Source organism: Empidonax traillii, unplaced genomic scaffold (assembly GCF_003031625.1).
Source record: "Empidonax traillii isolate 1590-97213 ecotype Southwest subspecies unplaced genomic scaffold, ASM303162v1 scaffold785:size696563, whole genome shotgun sequence".
Lineage (NCBI taxonomy): Eukaryota > Metazoa > Chordata > Aves > Passeriformes > Tyrannidae > Empidonax > Empidonax traillii.
The window spans coordinates 131,491-149,852 of record NW_020955978.1 but is presented as its reverse complement, the minus strand read 5'-3'; the positions used below and the strand labels follow the sequence as shown (position 1 = coordinate 149,852).

At 42.0% G+C, this 18,362-nt stretch overlaps 1 protein-coding gene across 6 annotated transcripts in view; it reads right to left on the bottom strand.

Annotated features, from left to right (window-relative positions):
* The window catches only part of BEND7 (BEN domain containing 7), a 48,462-nt gene that overhangs the window by 29,411 nt on the left and 689 nt on the right, over positions 1-18,362 (bottom strand). For 5 of the 6 annotated variants that reach the window (XM_027901451.1, XM_027901449.1, XM_027901454.1 and 2 more), the window contains exons 2-3: positions 15,085-15,168; positions 5,347-5,646 (exon numbers count right to left, since the gene is read on the bottom strand). In XM_027901451.1, the coding sequence (XP_027757252.1) occupies positions 5,347-5,646; positions 15,085-15,168 (384 nt within the window). The remainder of the gene's footprint in view (positions 1-5,346; positions 5,647-15,084; positions 15,169-18,362) is intronic. The other variant, XM_027901452.1, reaches the window with a different exon arrangement.

Sequence of the window (18,362 nt, the reverse complement as noted above, 5' to 3'; positions counted from 1 at the left end):
GGAGAGACCATGTAACCCCCACAAAACCACCCAAACAACAATTAGCAGCAGGTGTTTGAAACTATTATCAATATACCAGATTGTGAAATTAGATTCAAAGCAAGAAAGCAAGTAATTTTCAACATGGTCCCTTCTCAGGGGAAAGGGCCACTAGTTTTTATCCAATTACTAACATGTGCAATCACATAGAGTTGGGATGCAATGTTACATGGGCTGGAGAAGACTGCTCAGAGCCTGAATACAATGCACTCCTCACAGCAGGGCTCTCTATTGTCAGGCTGGTTCATCTTGAATAACAAAAGCACCAAACCTCATTATAAACATACTCACTTTATCACACACACAAAAAAGCCCATCTCCTGCAACAGTCTTACAAAGAATGAAGACAGTCTGTGTAATAAAGGTTTGTACTGTACATCAAATAGAGGGTCTAGGAATTTTTAAACTGCTTGAATGTTACATGTGATTCTTTACCACGTGAAGAATTGAGAATGAAAATAAAAACACCCCAAAAAACAGGACAGAAAATAATCACCAGCACAGAAAGCTTTCAAAACTGCCCTTCTGTTTGCTAGGGTGGGATTGTTTTCTATGATATGTTTTCCAGCACTGTGACCTACAAGATGGGCTTTCCACAGTTTTCTTTTGAAAATTAATATAGTAGTTCAAGAGATTCTTTTTTTCTAGTAATTCTTACTAGTGTTTAACTCAACTAACATACTTCTAGTTCCAGTCCTCCGCAGTGCCTTTATTACTGCCTTGCTTCCCAGAAGTTTTGCATTGTAGGTCCTGAATTAGGACAGGCTGTAACAGCTGACAGATTTCAGGCTTTATCTGGATTGTTGTATCCAGCACTTTAATTTAAAATAGCTGTATCCCCAGCTTTAATGCTGCAAATAAAATTTTCAAAATTCAACAGAACACCTAGCAGTATCTGGCTGAAACTGAGGCCAGATGGGATGCAGCTCCCTTCCTTTCAAAATATGCTTACAGTCACTTAAATTGATGGGTATTTTACTGCTCATCAAAGCACGCAAGAGGAGGGATGATCAATTTATGAGGATAGGTACAAACAGACCTAACAAAAATCACCTCACCTGGTGTCACATGTGGACTTCAGAGAGTGTATTTCCCTTTTTCTTCCAAAGCCTGACACTTATCAGGTGCCCTTTAATCATTACCCAGCTAAAGTGAACATAAGCAACTCATTTAATCTCCGCTCATAAATCCTCCCATTTTTCATTATTACTTTTGCTTTCCTCTGAAGCTAAACCAGCCAAATACCATTTTAGGTTTGGGTTGTGTTCCTTCATCAGAGCTCCCTGATGTCAGACCCACACAGATCCCCTGACTTCAATCCTCATTTGAAATTGCTGAAAATCTGTCCACCCCTAAATCACTCCCACCCTTTCCTAATTCTTCCAGTGTGTCCCTCCATCCTCACATCTCCCTTCCCAAACACTTGTTCTCTACCTCCTTCCATTCAGTCCTTCAGATCTGAAGCAACATCTATCAGACTTGAGCAGACTTTGAGAACTGATGGTCATGCTCCATCAGTGAGCTACTTGTAAAGCTAAACTGATGTATCCCGTAAAGACTGCTGACATCTTCTGGGTGTCATTCTCCTCTTTTCCTCAGGTATTTAGATTGTCCACACTATAAATTCTGGTATTTTAAAATATCATCCATGGACAAATACGTGTTAAAACTGCACTGAGATCAATGGACTAGTTCAAAAATCTCTGCAAACCTAGCAAATACAAATGCAATAGTACCACTGGCTTCATCTCTCCAAGGTTTCAGCTGCACATGAAACAACTTTTTAGAACTAAGAAGTTATCTGGAAAACAGGCTGTGAGTCTCCAATTGAAACAAAAAGGTTTCTGATTCAGCAGGACTCTGCCTAGTTTGATCTCACTCTTCTTTCCTTTGTACACTGTCTATTCACTGGAAGTTCCTTGGGGCATGGACAGGATTTTACCTTTTCAATGGTCCGTAAAGTGCTTAGCCCATTGTTACAGGTAGAGAGGGAAAAAAATAATGTTATCTTTAGCTTTGCAGCAGATTACTCAAAATCCCTCAACTTGACTCCACCAATACCCTTTACCTACCTATCTACTTTTAAGTAGATGAATTTCAAAACTACTTATAATTTAATAGCACCAGCATAAGTCTGTACCTTTCAGTAAGACAAGCAGGTATCCCAGAAAATGGGAGTCTCAGGAAATTAGGAGAGTTTTATTAACAGAACATCCTTTCTTCAGTGCTTTCTCAGTTGTTTAAAGACTAATCAGCTTCTCAAGATAAATCCCATCCTCTCTCTTGATCAGAATCCAATATTCTAGTGGGCTTCCAGAAACAGTATTTAAAAGACCATATTGGGGAACCATGGCAGCTTTTGTTTCCTTCTTAACAAAAACTTTACATCACGGTGAATTGCACATGAAAACTTGGACAAATTATATCAGTAAATACCTGTACATCTTTCCTATTGTAATGTAACGTGTTCCTAATGAAAGCACACAGGCTCCTGATGGAAAACCAAAGGGTCTATTTTCCCACTGAGGCATAGGGGATTTACATTACAATCCCCATTAGCATTGATAGAAATTACCCATGTAAATCTACCTTAGGTACTGGGAATGGGAAAAGAGACCACCAATATTTCAAATCAAAGTAGAGTTCTACTGACTCTATACATATTCATGAAGGTTTTTTATTTTCTTTCTATCCTCCCTCCTCTGATCAGTTATTGTGTTGTAAGAAACATCTTGTAGAGTGTTCTCAGTCATTGTTCCAAGCACTATCTTTATCATTTTTAGAGGACAAAAGCAACCCTTTTCAACTTGTTATAAATCAATTTTTAATTTTAAAAGGAGATCAGACTTTTTATTTTTATGAAGGAGTCTTTAAAGAGCCATCTCCCTCTCTTTTGGAAGCTAGCCAGCAGGCAAATTTGATACCTGCTTGTATGGCTGAGAGAAGGAGATGACACAAATACATCAGCTGCTTCCCCTGTGAGAGCAGCAAGTAGCTCACGACAATGGTTCTTGAAGCTGGGTCTGCTGAGAGGGAATTCACCTGCTGTAACATTGCTACCAGCTTGTATTTGAAGACCATGCAAGTACTACCCATTGAAAACAATGCTGATACAGCCCAAAAGCAATTCAGCTGCTGCATCACTGCTGGATTTGCTACAGAACACAAGAAATGAAACTCAAATGTCTTAGAAAGACGCTGTGAGTTTGTTGCCCCTAACAGGGCAGACATGCTGCTCACTGTAGCCCCAAGGGGCTTCCACTAAATGTAGTGGGTCGCAGGTGTCCAGTCAACATTTTGACTTGTGGAACCGCCACCTTAAGTCTGGTTTGGAGTAAATCACTTTGCTTTTCAGGTATGTTCCAACTCACTCCTCTGCTGCAGCAATGTCTGGGCTCCCCCCATTCCTCCTCTGCTCTCTTCTATTTTTGCCAATACCTTTCTCACTAATGCTTTCTGTTAAACAGCCATTCCAGCCTCTCCTTGAACCACTCTACGAGTGGTAACTGTACCAATGAGATGGACTTGATGTGTCTACTGCATCCAGATCTGAGTAATTCAGAGGGCCCACAGCATGTACCTTTACTTCCTATACAGTATCTATCCACAATGGACAGAAAGTTTCCGGACTCAGATCACCTGCTACAGACACTTGAACATCCCAGTGATGACCTCAGCCTGACAGCCCCAGGTAACAACTTTGTATCAGACCTAAACAGTTTTGCTCTGGTAAGTTAAACACCATGGTAAGTACCAAGGGGGAGTATCTCCCTTGAGGTGTTGTTCAGCATTTCTATTCCCAGCTTTTAGGGCCTTTGTCCATCCTCTAAATAACATCTAAAATGCCAAGTTAGATGCTCAGGCTTTCAGGACACGGGATGGGGGGAATCAGGCATGTCAAAATGCCCAGAAGAGCTGTGTGCTGGGTGAAGAGAAGTTTTAGACCTTGCTGACAGCCCAGAAATTTATCAAAAAGTTTCCTTTCCTAGAGCCCAGGCTTTGGAGCCAAAGCAGCAAAACTGTCCAGCCTGATCACAACACCTCACTGCAGGCAGACACCTCTTACCAAATTGCTACGCAGATTGTCTTTTCAAAAGTGGCCAGCAGGAGAGGGCCCACACCCATCTTTATGTAATAACCCAAAAGATTGCATTCCTTTCTGCAGCAGGACAGCTGCAGAGGGAGGTGCCTCCTGGGGCACTTCCCCAAGAGCTGGGAGCGAGGGCATTCCTCCTGTCCAGCCCAGGAGGTTGCTCAACCCAACTCTTTTCCTGTCCCACAGGCCACTCTAACCTCTAAGGGATCATAAATCAGCTGAACCCTTCCCTTGATTTTTATTAAAAAAAATCAAAGCACTGACATTTTCTTGCATATGGGGCCAAATTCTGTAACATGTTTCAGCTCACATGCTGAATCAGGCCCCTGAGGGGATAGAGATGCTGCTCAACCTACTTTCTGGATTTGGGAACCAGGCACCTAAGCTGTGCAGGCTTGGGCACTTCTGTGCATGCAGAGAACTGCCCCTGCTGGTGCCCAGAGCCTCTCAGGGCAAGGAGGGAGATGTGTGACGAATTTTGTGTCCTTCCATGTTTAGAAGGTTGTTATGGTGGGATTTTGACAGCATTTTTTTAACCTGGCAGCAAGACTTTAATTCTCTGGGGCTTAACACAACAAGAGAAAGGCATTTTAAAGGCACACTGCCATCTACCTCAGGGCAGAATTCTCTGCCAGTACTAGAAGGGCCACGCTCTAGTACACACTGTTCGTAGGTAGACTCCCCATCACTTCTTTTCTCCAATGGTCTCATTGGAATAAAAGCCTATGGTTGTGATGGAATTTTGTCCCTGAAGTTCAGTGGCCTGTTACAAGGCTGATGCCACCATCCCCTCATGAAAGGCAGTAAAATCCTGCTCTGCAAGTGGTGTCACAACAGCGCTACGCTACTCATGGCAAAGAGGAGTGGTAGAGGTTGACGTTTAATTAGCCATGAAGTTAATAACAATGGCAAAAGCTGTTTTAGTAAGTACTGTAGAGAAATTAAGCTTGTAACAGCACTGAGTAATTCTGTCCTATCACCAGGAAACCATTTTAAAAGCTAAGACAGATGGTAGCAGAATGCACTGTGCCCACTTTCACACCTTCCTGAAGTGATAACTATGTGCTCATTTTGTCGACTCTGAACTATAACTGCTTTCAGTGCAGTGGTACAATGTATCATCACAACAAAGGCAGATATTTAGTACAGAACAAGGAGAGGGGGAAAAAAAAAAAAAGAGTACCATTCTCAGTATCTAACACAGATCATACCATTGGATGCCACCGTTCGAGTCTGATTTTGGAACGTTTTGGATCGAGTTCCATATTGTCCCGAGAAATGGCTGGCTTGGGGTGATAATTCATTCCATGCTCCGCTCTGAGAAGGATGAAGGCTGGCCTGGGACTCTGCAGGGGGATTCAGGCGCTGGGCCCAGGCTAAGTCTAAATCTTGGGGCTCCTCCTTCAGTTTTTCTCCTTCTTTGCCAACTCGTTGATAGATTCTTCCAGTGCTGTCATTCAGTAATCTTCTCATCCCTGTAATTTGTTTTTTAATTTCCCGGCTTTCATCTCCTAATGAAAACAGAGCCACAGTTATCACTGTAAATTAGCAAAAACAGTAATGGGTAGAGATTAGTGATTTTAGATACCAGTAAGAGTTGGAGCACAGAATTAAATAAATAAAGACAAGAAAGAAAAGGGATGGTTGAGTGGTCGCTGGGATGTACCAGGCTACGCTTTTACACAGCCACGGCCGACAGCTCTCGTGGCTGAAAGACCTGCTGAACTTGGCTTTCTTGATGCTGTTTCTAAAGCTTTGATGAGTGAGATTATTTTTTGCCAGAAGGAAATAATAATAGCTACAGCAGTTTCAAATAAACAGTCCTTTTAAGAGACTGATCCTATTCAGGCACTGACATCAGTGGATATTTTCCCTGAGTAAAGCCTAAAGGATCAGACCCTTTATGTATCTGCTGCACACTGAGGGATAGATCCTAAAAAAAAAACCCAAGCACAAAAAGCACCACATCACCCCCCCACCTCCAACCCCCAACACTGCATCTATTGATTTTAATGAACAAAATCAGTTCCTTAGTCCACAGAATTTAATAATACTGGATTATGCAGGAATAAATTAAACAGTAGCTAATATGTGTATAACCATATATAGCTGAACTGCTGGATGTCTTGAAAATGTAGATTATAAAGACAAAATGAAAATACACGCAAGAAAAATGTGACTGCTCCAAATAAATTCAGGGCATTTAAATAATAACAGTTACACACTTTAATACTCCTGGCACCATTTAAGTATTAATTTTACGTATGAAACTGCTGATTGCACAATGAATAGATGTGTTTTGGGCAGATAGCAGCTATTTTGCTCGTTAAAGCATACATTACATTTCAGGAGTAATAAGGAAGTGTTCATTGCCCCCTCTGAAATAAGAAGCTGCTGGTTTTTTTACTGGTAATAGAAAAATGAAACACCCTAAGCAAATGGGAAAACAAAGATGTAGAAACTGATGAATCAACCTTCCTCTGTAGTATATTTAATACAGTAATGCCTGGTATACTCTAGTCAATTGACATTTGTGCTTCCCAAAATAAACCTATTTTTGGCAAAGCTACAGAATAAAGGAAACCTCGGAAATAAAAAACCTCTACTCTCCAAAATCCAAGATGCAAGGTGTGTTGCCTCTGGTTTAACAAGGTATTTGAAAGTGTGCTAATTCCAGGCATGTGAACAATTTTATCAACTCCACAGCTCTACTCAGTCCCTTAAACTTAGGTGCACGCCTAGGGAGCAGCTACACCAGACAGATAAAAGAGCAGCAAACCCCTCCCCAGCACGGGCCAAGCTCAGCGTGGCTGGGACACACTGCAAGCCTGGCATAGCCAGGGACGAGCAGCACCTGAAAAAGGGCATTTTTACTCTAGGAGGCAAAGAAACAGAAGGGGACAGGAGCTGTACGATCCACTCCAGCCTCTGCTGGATCCCAGCATCTCCTGCTTGACCTGGCGCACCGGTTCCCTGGGTTGGTGCCAGCTGGTTCCAGCCCACCCCGATCCGGCAAGGAGAGTGGGTGGATTGCAAGAGAGCTTCCAGTCCAAACTTAGAAAAATATTTGCCAACCCTGTACAGCGACACTCCAGCACCGCTCCCTCCCCAGCTAAAGCGACAAGAAAAACCCTCTGCGAGGGAGTTCTGCTCTGTATTTATTTATATTGTTGGTCTGCCCGTGGGTCTGTGTGTGCGGCTGTGATTTAATTAACAAATCACAGCACCAATTCCTTTAAAACGACACTTTTTGGCCCCAGCCCAGCCAGGAGTTGGCTGTTTGCAGTTCCCAACCTTGAGAGGCTGCAGAGTACCACCAGACTCCAGTTACTGAGGCGCTCAGACCTGTACACTGCCTTTCTCCTGCTCGTGGCTGTACCTGCTCATATTCCAGATCCAAACGCTCCCACTACACCAGAGCCTGGAGCAAACCCTTACTGTTGTGCCATTTAACATTACACCAGGCTCTCAAGAGTTTTATGTTTGGATTTGTATTCGACGGCAAAATGTATGTGAGTATCAGGACAGCTTCCCACCCACCCCCTCCTGCCGGGTGCAGTGACTGTGCTACGTGTCTGGTCGGGTGACATGTTGTTAGAAAGATTAAATTTCCGTTACCCAATTACATAAAATATTAATGTTAATTGAGCTTATTCAGCCTTGATTCTGTTCCCTTGTTCCTTCATATAGAAATCTTCCTATACAGTGATAAGAGCATATTTAACTCCAAAATAAAGAACCCTACATTTAGGTTACAACAAACCCTGAACTTTAGGTAAATCCTTACTTACACGAGGAGAGTCTCCTTTTGTAAACTTGTTTGTTGGGGTTTGCATTTTGGGGTTTTTTTTAGGAATTTTTCTGTTTGTTTTGTTGGTGGTTTTGGTTTCTTTGGTTTGTTTTGGGATTTTTTTTTTTTTGTGTTTTGATTTGGTTTTTAAAGATGCCTTCTGTTTTACAAGGAAGGGCAATAAACCATCATAGATTATGCTGAGTTGGAAGGGACCCATCAGGATCATTGAGACCTACAGGCCATAAGCCTGACTTAAGTCCTCAGTGCAAATTTACATCCCTTCTCTTCCAATCATGACTTTTTACAGCTTTAGTTTGTAAGAGGTGAGGAACAGCAGCATCCTGCCCGAGGAGTGGAGAGCAGCTGATGTTACACCATCTGAACCTGCAGACAGGAGTAACACAGATTTAACTAAAGATTTAACTTCTTGCTCCCTGGTTATCTCATTTGGCTATTAGCTCTAGAGCCCCATGATAGCATTTTGTTATCAGCTATTCCACTGCTGATAATTTTCACAGATAGTAACTGTGTAATTTAAAAATCAAAAAAAAAAGGGAAGATGGACACAGAGAAAACACAACAACTCAAGCTACTATGTCCTACTGAAGAGCCAGCCTTCCTTTTTAAAATGATGAATAGGATAAGCCTTCCAAGATAGATATAAAGGTCTGAGAAGAGTGATGCCTATTTCAGCCTCTCCCTGTACATATAGCAGGGGCTCTCACCATTCCAAAGGAGACGGGAATGCCTCCAAAGGGGTGGCTACAGGATTTGCCACTTGGATTCCCTATGTAAACCCTCGGGTTTTGTCTGAAACCAATGAAGTTACTTGCAAAACACTAAAATATTTACAAAATGCTACTCAAAACAGAACCATGACAAGGTGCAGCCCTATTCAGGAACTTCTTTGTACAGGTAGCAATTGTCATAACAAAAACATAACAATTTTTAATAACTACTGTTATAGTTGTTTCTATGATGGATCCTTATATACAATCTACTTTTTTCCACACTACCTGACCTGTAATCTTATAAAACAACAACAAAAAAAGCAAAACAGAGCTCTTTAATAAATGCTACACTTATGAAAAGTAATTTTCACAATATTCACTTCTATCTCTTTCCTTGACGAAAATATACAGAACGTAAAAACCTCCTGCTTTGAAAGTTGCAAATATGTTTAAAATTACAAAGGCACAAATGTAAACCAGAACTGTCTCAGGATGCAGTAGCATCCCCTGGCTAAGTGTGCAGTTGTCTGAAGAAACAGACATGTAAACAACTCTAGTTAACAAAATATTAATGATAATTCATTATTACACTCTTTGCCCCTCTATGACTGTCCACCTTCTCACTATAATGCTTATTAAACTGAATATAGACATAGCACATTGCCTACCAACAAGTTCTTACGCTTTTCCCAAACAGTTTGTCAAAGATTATCACAGCACTGCAAAGAATTATAAAATGATATGTAACCATACCCACATGTTCAAATATTAATTTTATCCCATTATCAGAGAAGTCGTAACCACACCTGTAATAATGTGTGGTTATAAGTGTTTAAGTGGGTAAATAGAGTTATGGTCGGACAACTGTCTGTGTTTGATATTTTCCTCCTTTGACTCACATAAACAAATGGCCATAACATTGTCTTGGTCCAATATTTTGTAATTAATTTATGTTTCTCATATGTTTTGGGAAATATTCATGGGTCGCAGGCTTTTAAAATACAGTTTTTCTACTAATTAGTGTCTAATTTTATGTTGTTTGGGCAGCTGAAACTCCTACGGAACTTTTTCCTTTCTTGACTGCACAAATAGGGTTTTTTCCTCCATCAGGCTTTGCATCTCAGATTTCCACCTTTGTGTACAACTAGGCTGAAATCAGTGGATGAGTTCAGGAGTTATCTGCAGGGTAGGAATAGCAGCAACAGGCAGCCAGACAAGCACATGTGAGCTGCCAACAGCCTGGTTTGTAGGGAAGCAAGGCTTCAGAGGCGAGAAAAAGTGGAAGTCAATGCATATGGCTTGAAAGCTCAACAACAAAATAGTTGCAATGGGTTATATAATCAAACATATTAAACTGCAATTTATTAGATGGCACTTGAATGCTGCCCTCCCTGGATGGGGGCCAGCAAAACTCGGCTGCCGTGTTTGAAGACTCTGTAAAGGCTGATTCAGAGCGGCCCAAGGAACCGGGAGGCTCGTGGGCACAGGGCACGTGTCCCTGCTGCTCAGCCGGGCTGAACTCCCCAAAACATCCCTTGGAATGCTACAAGGTATTCATGTGTTTCCTTCAGAAACAGTTACACCAGAAGGGAGCCCAGCATCCCTTCTCAGCAAAAACTATACCCACGTCGAATAATAATTTTCTAAAATCAAGGTATTTTTGTCACTGTCATCCCGTTCCAGAAGTGATCCTGAAACAGAAAGTTGTGAAGGTCAGCATGGGGGAAACAGAGGAGCCATGTGCATGATTCCTTATCGGATCAAAGGTTTCCTAACTCACGTGGAAACTTGCTGTAACTGCCCTGTGCATATCTGGAATCGGGCATCTGTGTAGCTGAACTCACAGGGTAAGCACACATTTCCCAAAAAGGGGATACCTGCTCTGTGCTGGCATATAAGAACCTACACTGAAGAAAGAACACGGGCAACAACACCCTCTGCAAATGCAAAATCTGAACCCCAAGTCTTGGGGGAGGGCAAGTGGTCATGAACCATGTCAGAGGGTCACACAAGAAACACGAGTTATGAGCCGGGGACTTTGACTACCCCAAGCTAACACGTAGGGACGTTTAACCTGTCTCAGTTGAGGCATCTCAGCAGTGCCCCAAAGCACCATTTAAAAGCACTTGCCTATCTTCGTGTCACCACACAAAGCACCAACACTGTATTAACAGGAAAACTGGATCACCCTCAAATTAGACCCCCTACTCCCAAAGCCAGCACGGAAGTTCATGGGTTGATAACTCTGCCTACCATGAGACACACGAAGTTAATAAGCACCACAAACACTAATGCAAGCACAGTAATTTGCAGAATCGAGCCCAGGATCAGACCCTGAGACCATTCAGGATTGGGGGGGGGGGAGGGGTATTTCTCTGGAAAGTGGGTCAGACTGGATGGCCCAGACATCACTACCACCACAAAACAACTCTTTGGAGGAGCCTGGTGACAAAGTTTCAAACACACCCAACAGGAGCAGCCCCAGAAGCCGAAGTTACACACTTTCACGCCACACTGCAACAGTCAAATCACTCGGGAAAGGACAAGCAAGTAACTGTTCAATAAAAGTATATATTAATGGGGTCATATAATTAAAAAAGTAATAATAGATATGCAACAACTTCTCTCAGTTCTTGGAAATATCCCAGGTCAAGATCATGCTTCATCCCCAAGGGGGAATGCTTTACAAAGCCGGATCATTAGAGACCACAGATACAATAAAATAAACTTTATGCAGTCTTAATTACAGAAGCCACTGCTGCAACAACCAGACTTGGAATATAACTCTATTAACAATAACACAGGTCTGTGAAGTTACTTGTTAAGTCAACTTTTTCTCTGTGAATAAATTGCAAAGGATATTATTCCTGGGACAGAATAAATTCTTGAAATTAGTGAGTAACTTATGCATTGCTCCCCTGCTCCAAGAACACATTATTTATTTTTACCGTGACACAGTGAAGTTATTAATCTGCTGCCTTCCACTTCAACAATAAGAAATGCTGTAAAATGCACAGACACCTGCACTATAGTACATTTCAGTTCCACTTTATATCAGTCATAAACATCTCTGTTTTGGACATCTCTTCAAAACAAATGCTCCAAGCACACTGTGCGTAGCATTCGATTTTATGAAACTATAAAAGTTCTTCACTGTTAATTACACAGACAAATGTCTCATCACACATTTGATTACCAGGATAATATAATTAGTTTTCTACATTAACCTTTCAAACACAGAGCCTGAATTTCAAGCTGAAAGCATTGTAAAAACTCTCAGTCTGGAGGTATACTATATTTCTACTTTTTTGTGATGGCAATAAAATATTAAGACTGAAAAAAAGCAGTACAGTATATGCAAGAGATTTTTTTTCTTTTCAATAGACAAGCTAAGTTTATCCAGTACTGCCCACAACACAGTCCCCTCATGGGTTTGTAACTTCAAGTCTGGGCTTGCAGCCCTATGACAGGAAGTTTACGCTGATAACTAGTAAAAACTCAAGTCAGGCCTGTCTTAAATCTTGCCCATGTTTGAGGTTTAAGCACTTCACTCTGGGATGCCTCTTCCTTCTCAGACTGAGCAGCCTCTCCTGGTATCAGATAACTAAGCCCTTCCCTTCAAACCAAAAGACATGCCAGTGCTCATCTGCAAAATACAGTGGGAATATTCTACATTCCCCCCAAATTTTTTAAAGACTCTGTTTAAGCATGTCCTTAATCCAGAAAGATGTGACTTCTTGTTCATCATCTTACCAGAGCAAGGGATCAGAGGACAGGACAAGCCACCACATCTCCCACTTCAACACTCCACCACGTGACAAAACTTCACAAGTTCCATTCAAAAAACAATTGGAATTTACACCATCATAACCATCAGAACTCATGACCGCAACCATGTTCCTTTAAGTGCACTGGAGCTTCCTCCAGTTTTCACCCCACACTTACACAAAGCCGTACTTTGCCCACCCCTGCTGGTGCAAAAAAGACTATCTAGGTTTAACAGGTCTTTCCTGACATTTGATCCTTCATTTATCTGTATGTTAAAGAGTCAGGATTCTTTTGATTTATGTATTTACACTAGCAGCTTCCCTCTTCTCAACAGCACATCTCTTCAGTTTGAGTTCACTGTGCTCAGCTGTGCAGCCAAAACATTTTGCACATCCCATTCTTGATAAATCTTCACTCACTCATATACTGCCACAAACATTTCACCTTCTTCAAAGGTAATAGTTTCAGTGCTGGATCTTAGCATCCATTCTATGCTAAGGGCTGCATCACACTGAGGTTTCAACAGTTGATCCCACGGATCACTTAAATTAGAGAACAAACTCGCCTCTAAACCAGCAAGTTGGAAAAAACATCCTCATCGGGTAAATTTTGGCACAGAAAAGTGAAGTCAAGTGAAGCAGCGGTAATACCCTGACACACCTTAATAGTGGACAGGACACAGAGCTGGGGAAAGGGTTGTGATCCCATCACCACTGAAGCATAACACAGAAATATTACCCCTTGCAATGTGAGTTGTCTAAAAGGAAATCCGGAATGCCAAATGCCACTTATACCAGATCCTTGCCAAAAAGTGGGAGTCCAGATTTCAAGTGCTCCCTGCTAAGTTCAGTCCCTAAGACTAGTCTGCAAATCTTGCACGGTCACATGTCATTCAGCCGTGTCAAAACCAGCACATTTTGAGGAAATCTGAAGGTTGGACACTCAGGAAATACCACCTTTTCCTTTCCATAGCAACTGAGGGCTGGCTCCCAGGACTGCAACTCTGTGCTTCAGTACCTGATAAGGAAGATCCTTGATAGAACTCACATTCTTAAAGGTTAAATTCTGACTGACTCTTGAAATAGGTGAACTTGAGGCACTTAAATGCCAGAGCACCATCAGTCACAATGGAAAGCTGAGCATAATAAAAAATAACAAACCCCAAACAAATCTAAGGACAACACAACCAAACCAAACTCAAAATCAGTTGGTCTGACTCACAGTACAGATGTCAAAGAACGGACTCCTGCACGTTCTTAGAGCACCCTGGCTTAAGCAGCTCAATGCCTAATTCTTGCCAGACCTTTATCGTGACTTAGGGTTGGAAGAGAAAGCATTTGAAGTAAAATTCTGGTGGAGCTCACTCTATCAGGTTTATCAGACTTCACCAAAAGTGCTTACAGAACACGAAATCCAAACACAAAGCACAGCAACCACCTTTGCTTCTCCCTGGAAATGGGTGTAGGGAAGAAAGATTTGCTCAGTATCCTAACGGTAAGAAGCTGAGAAGGGACTTTAACACAACTCCAACCTCCATGTAAATGTTCCAATCATCAGAACAATCCACACTGCCCAAAACATCCTCCTGTTACCTCCCATTTGCCGCTGACCTCTAGAAGAGGATGTGATACTATGAATTTAGGAAACAAAGGCATTTTGCAGTCAGATTGACTTCAGGTGCTGACTCCCACCTTCCAATGCTTCTTGCCGGCTGCAGGGGGCAACATGCACCGACTACAGAAATCTCAAATCACCCCCCAAAAATATTTAGGCTCCTGGTGCTGTTAAGGAGAGGCAGATTTCTTGCTGCAAAAGCACCTGCTTTCTCCTAAGCCCAAACAAGGTGTCCAAGAGCTTACTTTACACAGTTAGTAAGTCATGGTAGCTCAAAAATCTGAGCCTTACTTCTATGAATTAGGCCTGCCAAATTTTTGCTAACTCGGGACAGGTCCTGGATGTGACAAGAGGGAAGCAGGAAAGGAAGAAGCAATTTGCAGGTGAGGAGTTATATGGGACAAAAATCACATAGGAAAGGTAAAGGTTCACTGATAACCAGTCCTAGCAGTCCTATCGTGCTGTAGTATGGATCATGCTGCAAACTCTGTATTACTTCTCTATTTTCTTTACACATTTGTAACTGTTGATTTAATTTAATTTTGCCATGGCAGGATTAGCAGGCAAGCTCCAGAGGTGAAAGGACATTACATTAAGACAGCACATTAATCCTCTATCCCACCCAAGGCAGAAGCAAAACCAAACAAATAGCAGCTTCCTGGAAATTGAATTTCTGTTATCCAGATGTCAAAGATGTAATACCCCAATTACACAAACTATTGCCAGTGAAGCATGCCAGGGAATATGCAATGTAAATGGGGTGAGCACAGAGCTGCAAAACTGCAGAGTCAGCATCTGGCTCTCCGAGTGAGTGATAATTAGCACTGTGTGTAGACACTAATAAACATTTATGTCTGAAATTACAACTTTTAGCAGTGTTAATAAAGGATATATTGGCAATTCGTAGAATAAAAGGGTCTTGAAAAGAACGTCATATTAAACAATGGCAGGCGCTTCCTGTGCTTGCACAGAGATTTTTTTTCCTCCCTAATTGCAAATGGCCACGCTATGTTGCTCGGAAATTAATCAACACAAGCACATACCTAAAAAAACTGGTTGTGTTTCTTTGGTCTCCCCATTAACATCATTGCTGTAGTCAGAGATCTTATATATCTCATGATGGTAATCTGGAATGAAAAACGATAAAAAAAATTAGAACTCAAGTGATCTGGAAAAAATGAACACTGAACACATTGCTACAGTTTTACTACATAATTTATCAATATATCTGCAGTTTATTTCATGTACATCAAATTAACCACAGAAAATGTGCTCTGTATCAGCACCTCCTAAAAAACCTTTGCTCACACTGGAGAGACTCAGCTCAAATATTTCACAGATTTTAGGGAATAGCTATGCCTGCCCTAAATTACTGTGTTCATTTTCACAGCAAATTATCCCACCAGATGCCAATTATCTGGCTTCTTGCTTTACAGATGGAAAGCAGATTTATAATGAAAACTTTACCTTCCCAGAGACCAAGGGAAACTTTCAAACTTCACCTCAGCAAGGAAATCAGCAACGTACATCAGGGCTGTATCATTCAGCTATCCTGACTCATACCAGTGTCAGTGGCCTCCAAATTGTGAAGAAAGGAGGGTCAGGGACATCTTAGGATATTCACCCATAGAAACCAATGTCTGTGATGACCCTAAGAATACACATTGGCATCTCTGCATATGAGACGTTACAGGATATTAAAAAAATAAATTTCACCACTGAATTTCTATTTCAAATAAAAGAGTATTTTGCCGTGAAGGTCTCTCTTGTAACCCCAAGCAGGTGTCCAGTAGAACCAGAGCTTTGTTTACATGTGTGCACAGAGGGAATAGTAAGTCCAAGGAAAAAAAAAAAAAAAAAAAAAAAGGCGTCTAAAGGCAGTTCTCCTGGATGCTATTTCTGACTCTGCTATTGGCACACACTTTGTCCTTCGGCAAATCGCTCAAGACTGAACAATATATTCAGTGTCTTGAAACAGCCACCTCCCCACCTCACTCCTTCAACGCCCTCCCAGTTCCCAAAGCTCTCAGCTACTCCCTCCGTAAACTGGTTTTTATGTTTACTCGCCTCACAAAAAGCGAGGCAGAGATTAACTCATGGGAAGGCACTTTGGGCGATTCACTTAAAAGGCACAACAGAAAGAGAGGGCAGCATAGGCAGCTCGTCCTCCCACAAGCGGCACACCTGCACCTCTGACCAAATAGCTACAGCATTGGAAAGGTCTCCTGGAAGTCAAACTTTTTTTGTTATGTGCTGTTTATTTGCACAGCACGACTGTCTCGAGGCCACAAGAGGAGGAACAACCCAGTAAGTAAACTAAAACCAATCCTAACACAGCGGTGCAACAGAAAGAGAAGGGCCTGGAGAGAAAATGAGGAGGGAAAAAAACCACAGGAGGGAGTTGGAGAGGTCAGCGATGAGGTGCTGCACAAAGGGCTCCTCTGCCTCCCGAGCACACCCAGGGAGTGAAACGGGTAAAGGTGAAGTTTGAGATACGACATCAAGGAAGTACAGACTCCTTTCACTAGGCTAAAACAACGGGATTTGTGCTGCCTTCCATGGTCAGGAGCTGTCCTGCTAAACAGGGGGAGTGATGGAGTGGCTTGGTGGGAACTTCAAGGCCCCTCAGGGTCAACCCACAGCACTCTGCACCTTCATCCTCTCAAGGGCATCTGAGATCTGCTGGGAGTAAGTACATGGAAACTAGGACTTAAATGACTTACAGACTCATGGTCCTAAGATATATAGATTACACATGGTTTCTTCTCTAGCACTTCCCTCCATACATCCAGCTGGTCACAATGCTCTTCTGGTCTGCAGCTGCTGCCTCAAAGTCAGCACATGTCAGCCCAGATGCGGCTGTGTTTTAGCACAGGAACAGATTTCCTCTCTATCTGGTCACTATTGATCATCTCGATAAGGTGCTCTGAAGTTATTTTTGGGACAGAGTAAGCACTGTATGGGCACACATCACTAGTAGTGTGGGAGATGGTGTGTTACCAATGAACTGACACAGCATACCCTTTTCTCTTTGGTTTCCTTCTTCTGCCTTGGATGTCACAGTCCAGGCGCTGCAAAATCCATATCAATTTCACAACAGTAAACACTAAACTGTGACATTACGGAATGACTCCTGCAAGAGGCAAAGGCCAATTACAAGAGACAACTATTTATACATAATTATCTTTCTAATCAACTGTGATAGAAAAAGAGTATGCGAGTGCAGACTCACATGCAAAATGTGATTTTTATCTCCTCCATTCTCAAAGTACAAAGACGTAATTTTCTCTCTAGGATGTGCTTTTAGTGTAGCTTTCTATTTGACATTCTACATACAAAAAGAGGTACCAGATAAAATGAGAATTACTAAAAATGTACCTTCATAGCTGAATTTACCTATTAAAACAAGGTTAAATAGATTATCTCATACACTGAAGCATATCTAAACCTGTAAGAAGTGCAACTGAGACTGGCAAAATAATCACCTATTTCTGACACTGCACGTATTCTTTCTACAGGTCCATTAGGACAGAAATAAAACCAGGTCTTCAATTTCAGCTTCGTTCTTCCACGTGTTTCACTTTCACCAACCTCGAGGCTCCAGACCCATCCTGCACTAACTCTGCCTCCCAGTCAGGAGCACGTTCACTATCAAAAACCCACAAACCAAACCTGTTCTCTGCAAAAATCACACCCTTGATAGGTTTCCTAAAGCACACAGAGTTTCAGACACGTCTGACAGGTCACTGCCCCTCTAGTTTCTAACAGGGAGCATGTGTGATGCTCCAGACCCCCCTACCACCATACAGCAGTCATTATTTACTATTCCTACTGAGTTTATTTCCATCTTTGAATTTCTTCCCATCGAACGTAATTTTGCCAAGCGCCTGCAAAGACATCATTCTTCAGGCAGCAAGTCCTGACACTCTCGTGTGTGTGTGTGTGTGTCCCCTTTCACCAGTGTGACATTACACCCAAGCAGTCACCTGCCTTGAACTTGGCATGCAGGACACACACGGCGTTTCATGGAGATATTCCCGTCCAATACTTGAAAACACAAAAGGAAAAATGATCTCGACTCAAATCCATTAGGGCAAAATCATCTCATCGGCTGGAGGAGGGACAAATCCCCCACTAAAATAAATCCCTAGGGGTGGGAAGTCCACCTGTTAAAATGCCTACCAGCGGCTGCATCTTTTTTTTCCCCTTTAATTAAAGAAAACAACAACAAGACTGAAACACAGAGCTGTGCTTCTTCCCCGACATGAATTCAAATATTTCCCCCTCGCGATCCCTTTTAAAATATCCTCTTTTCCAAAAG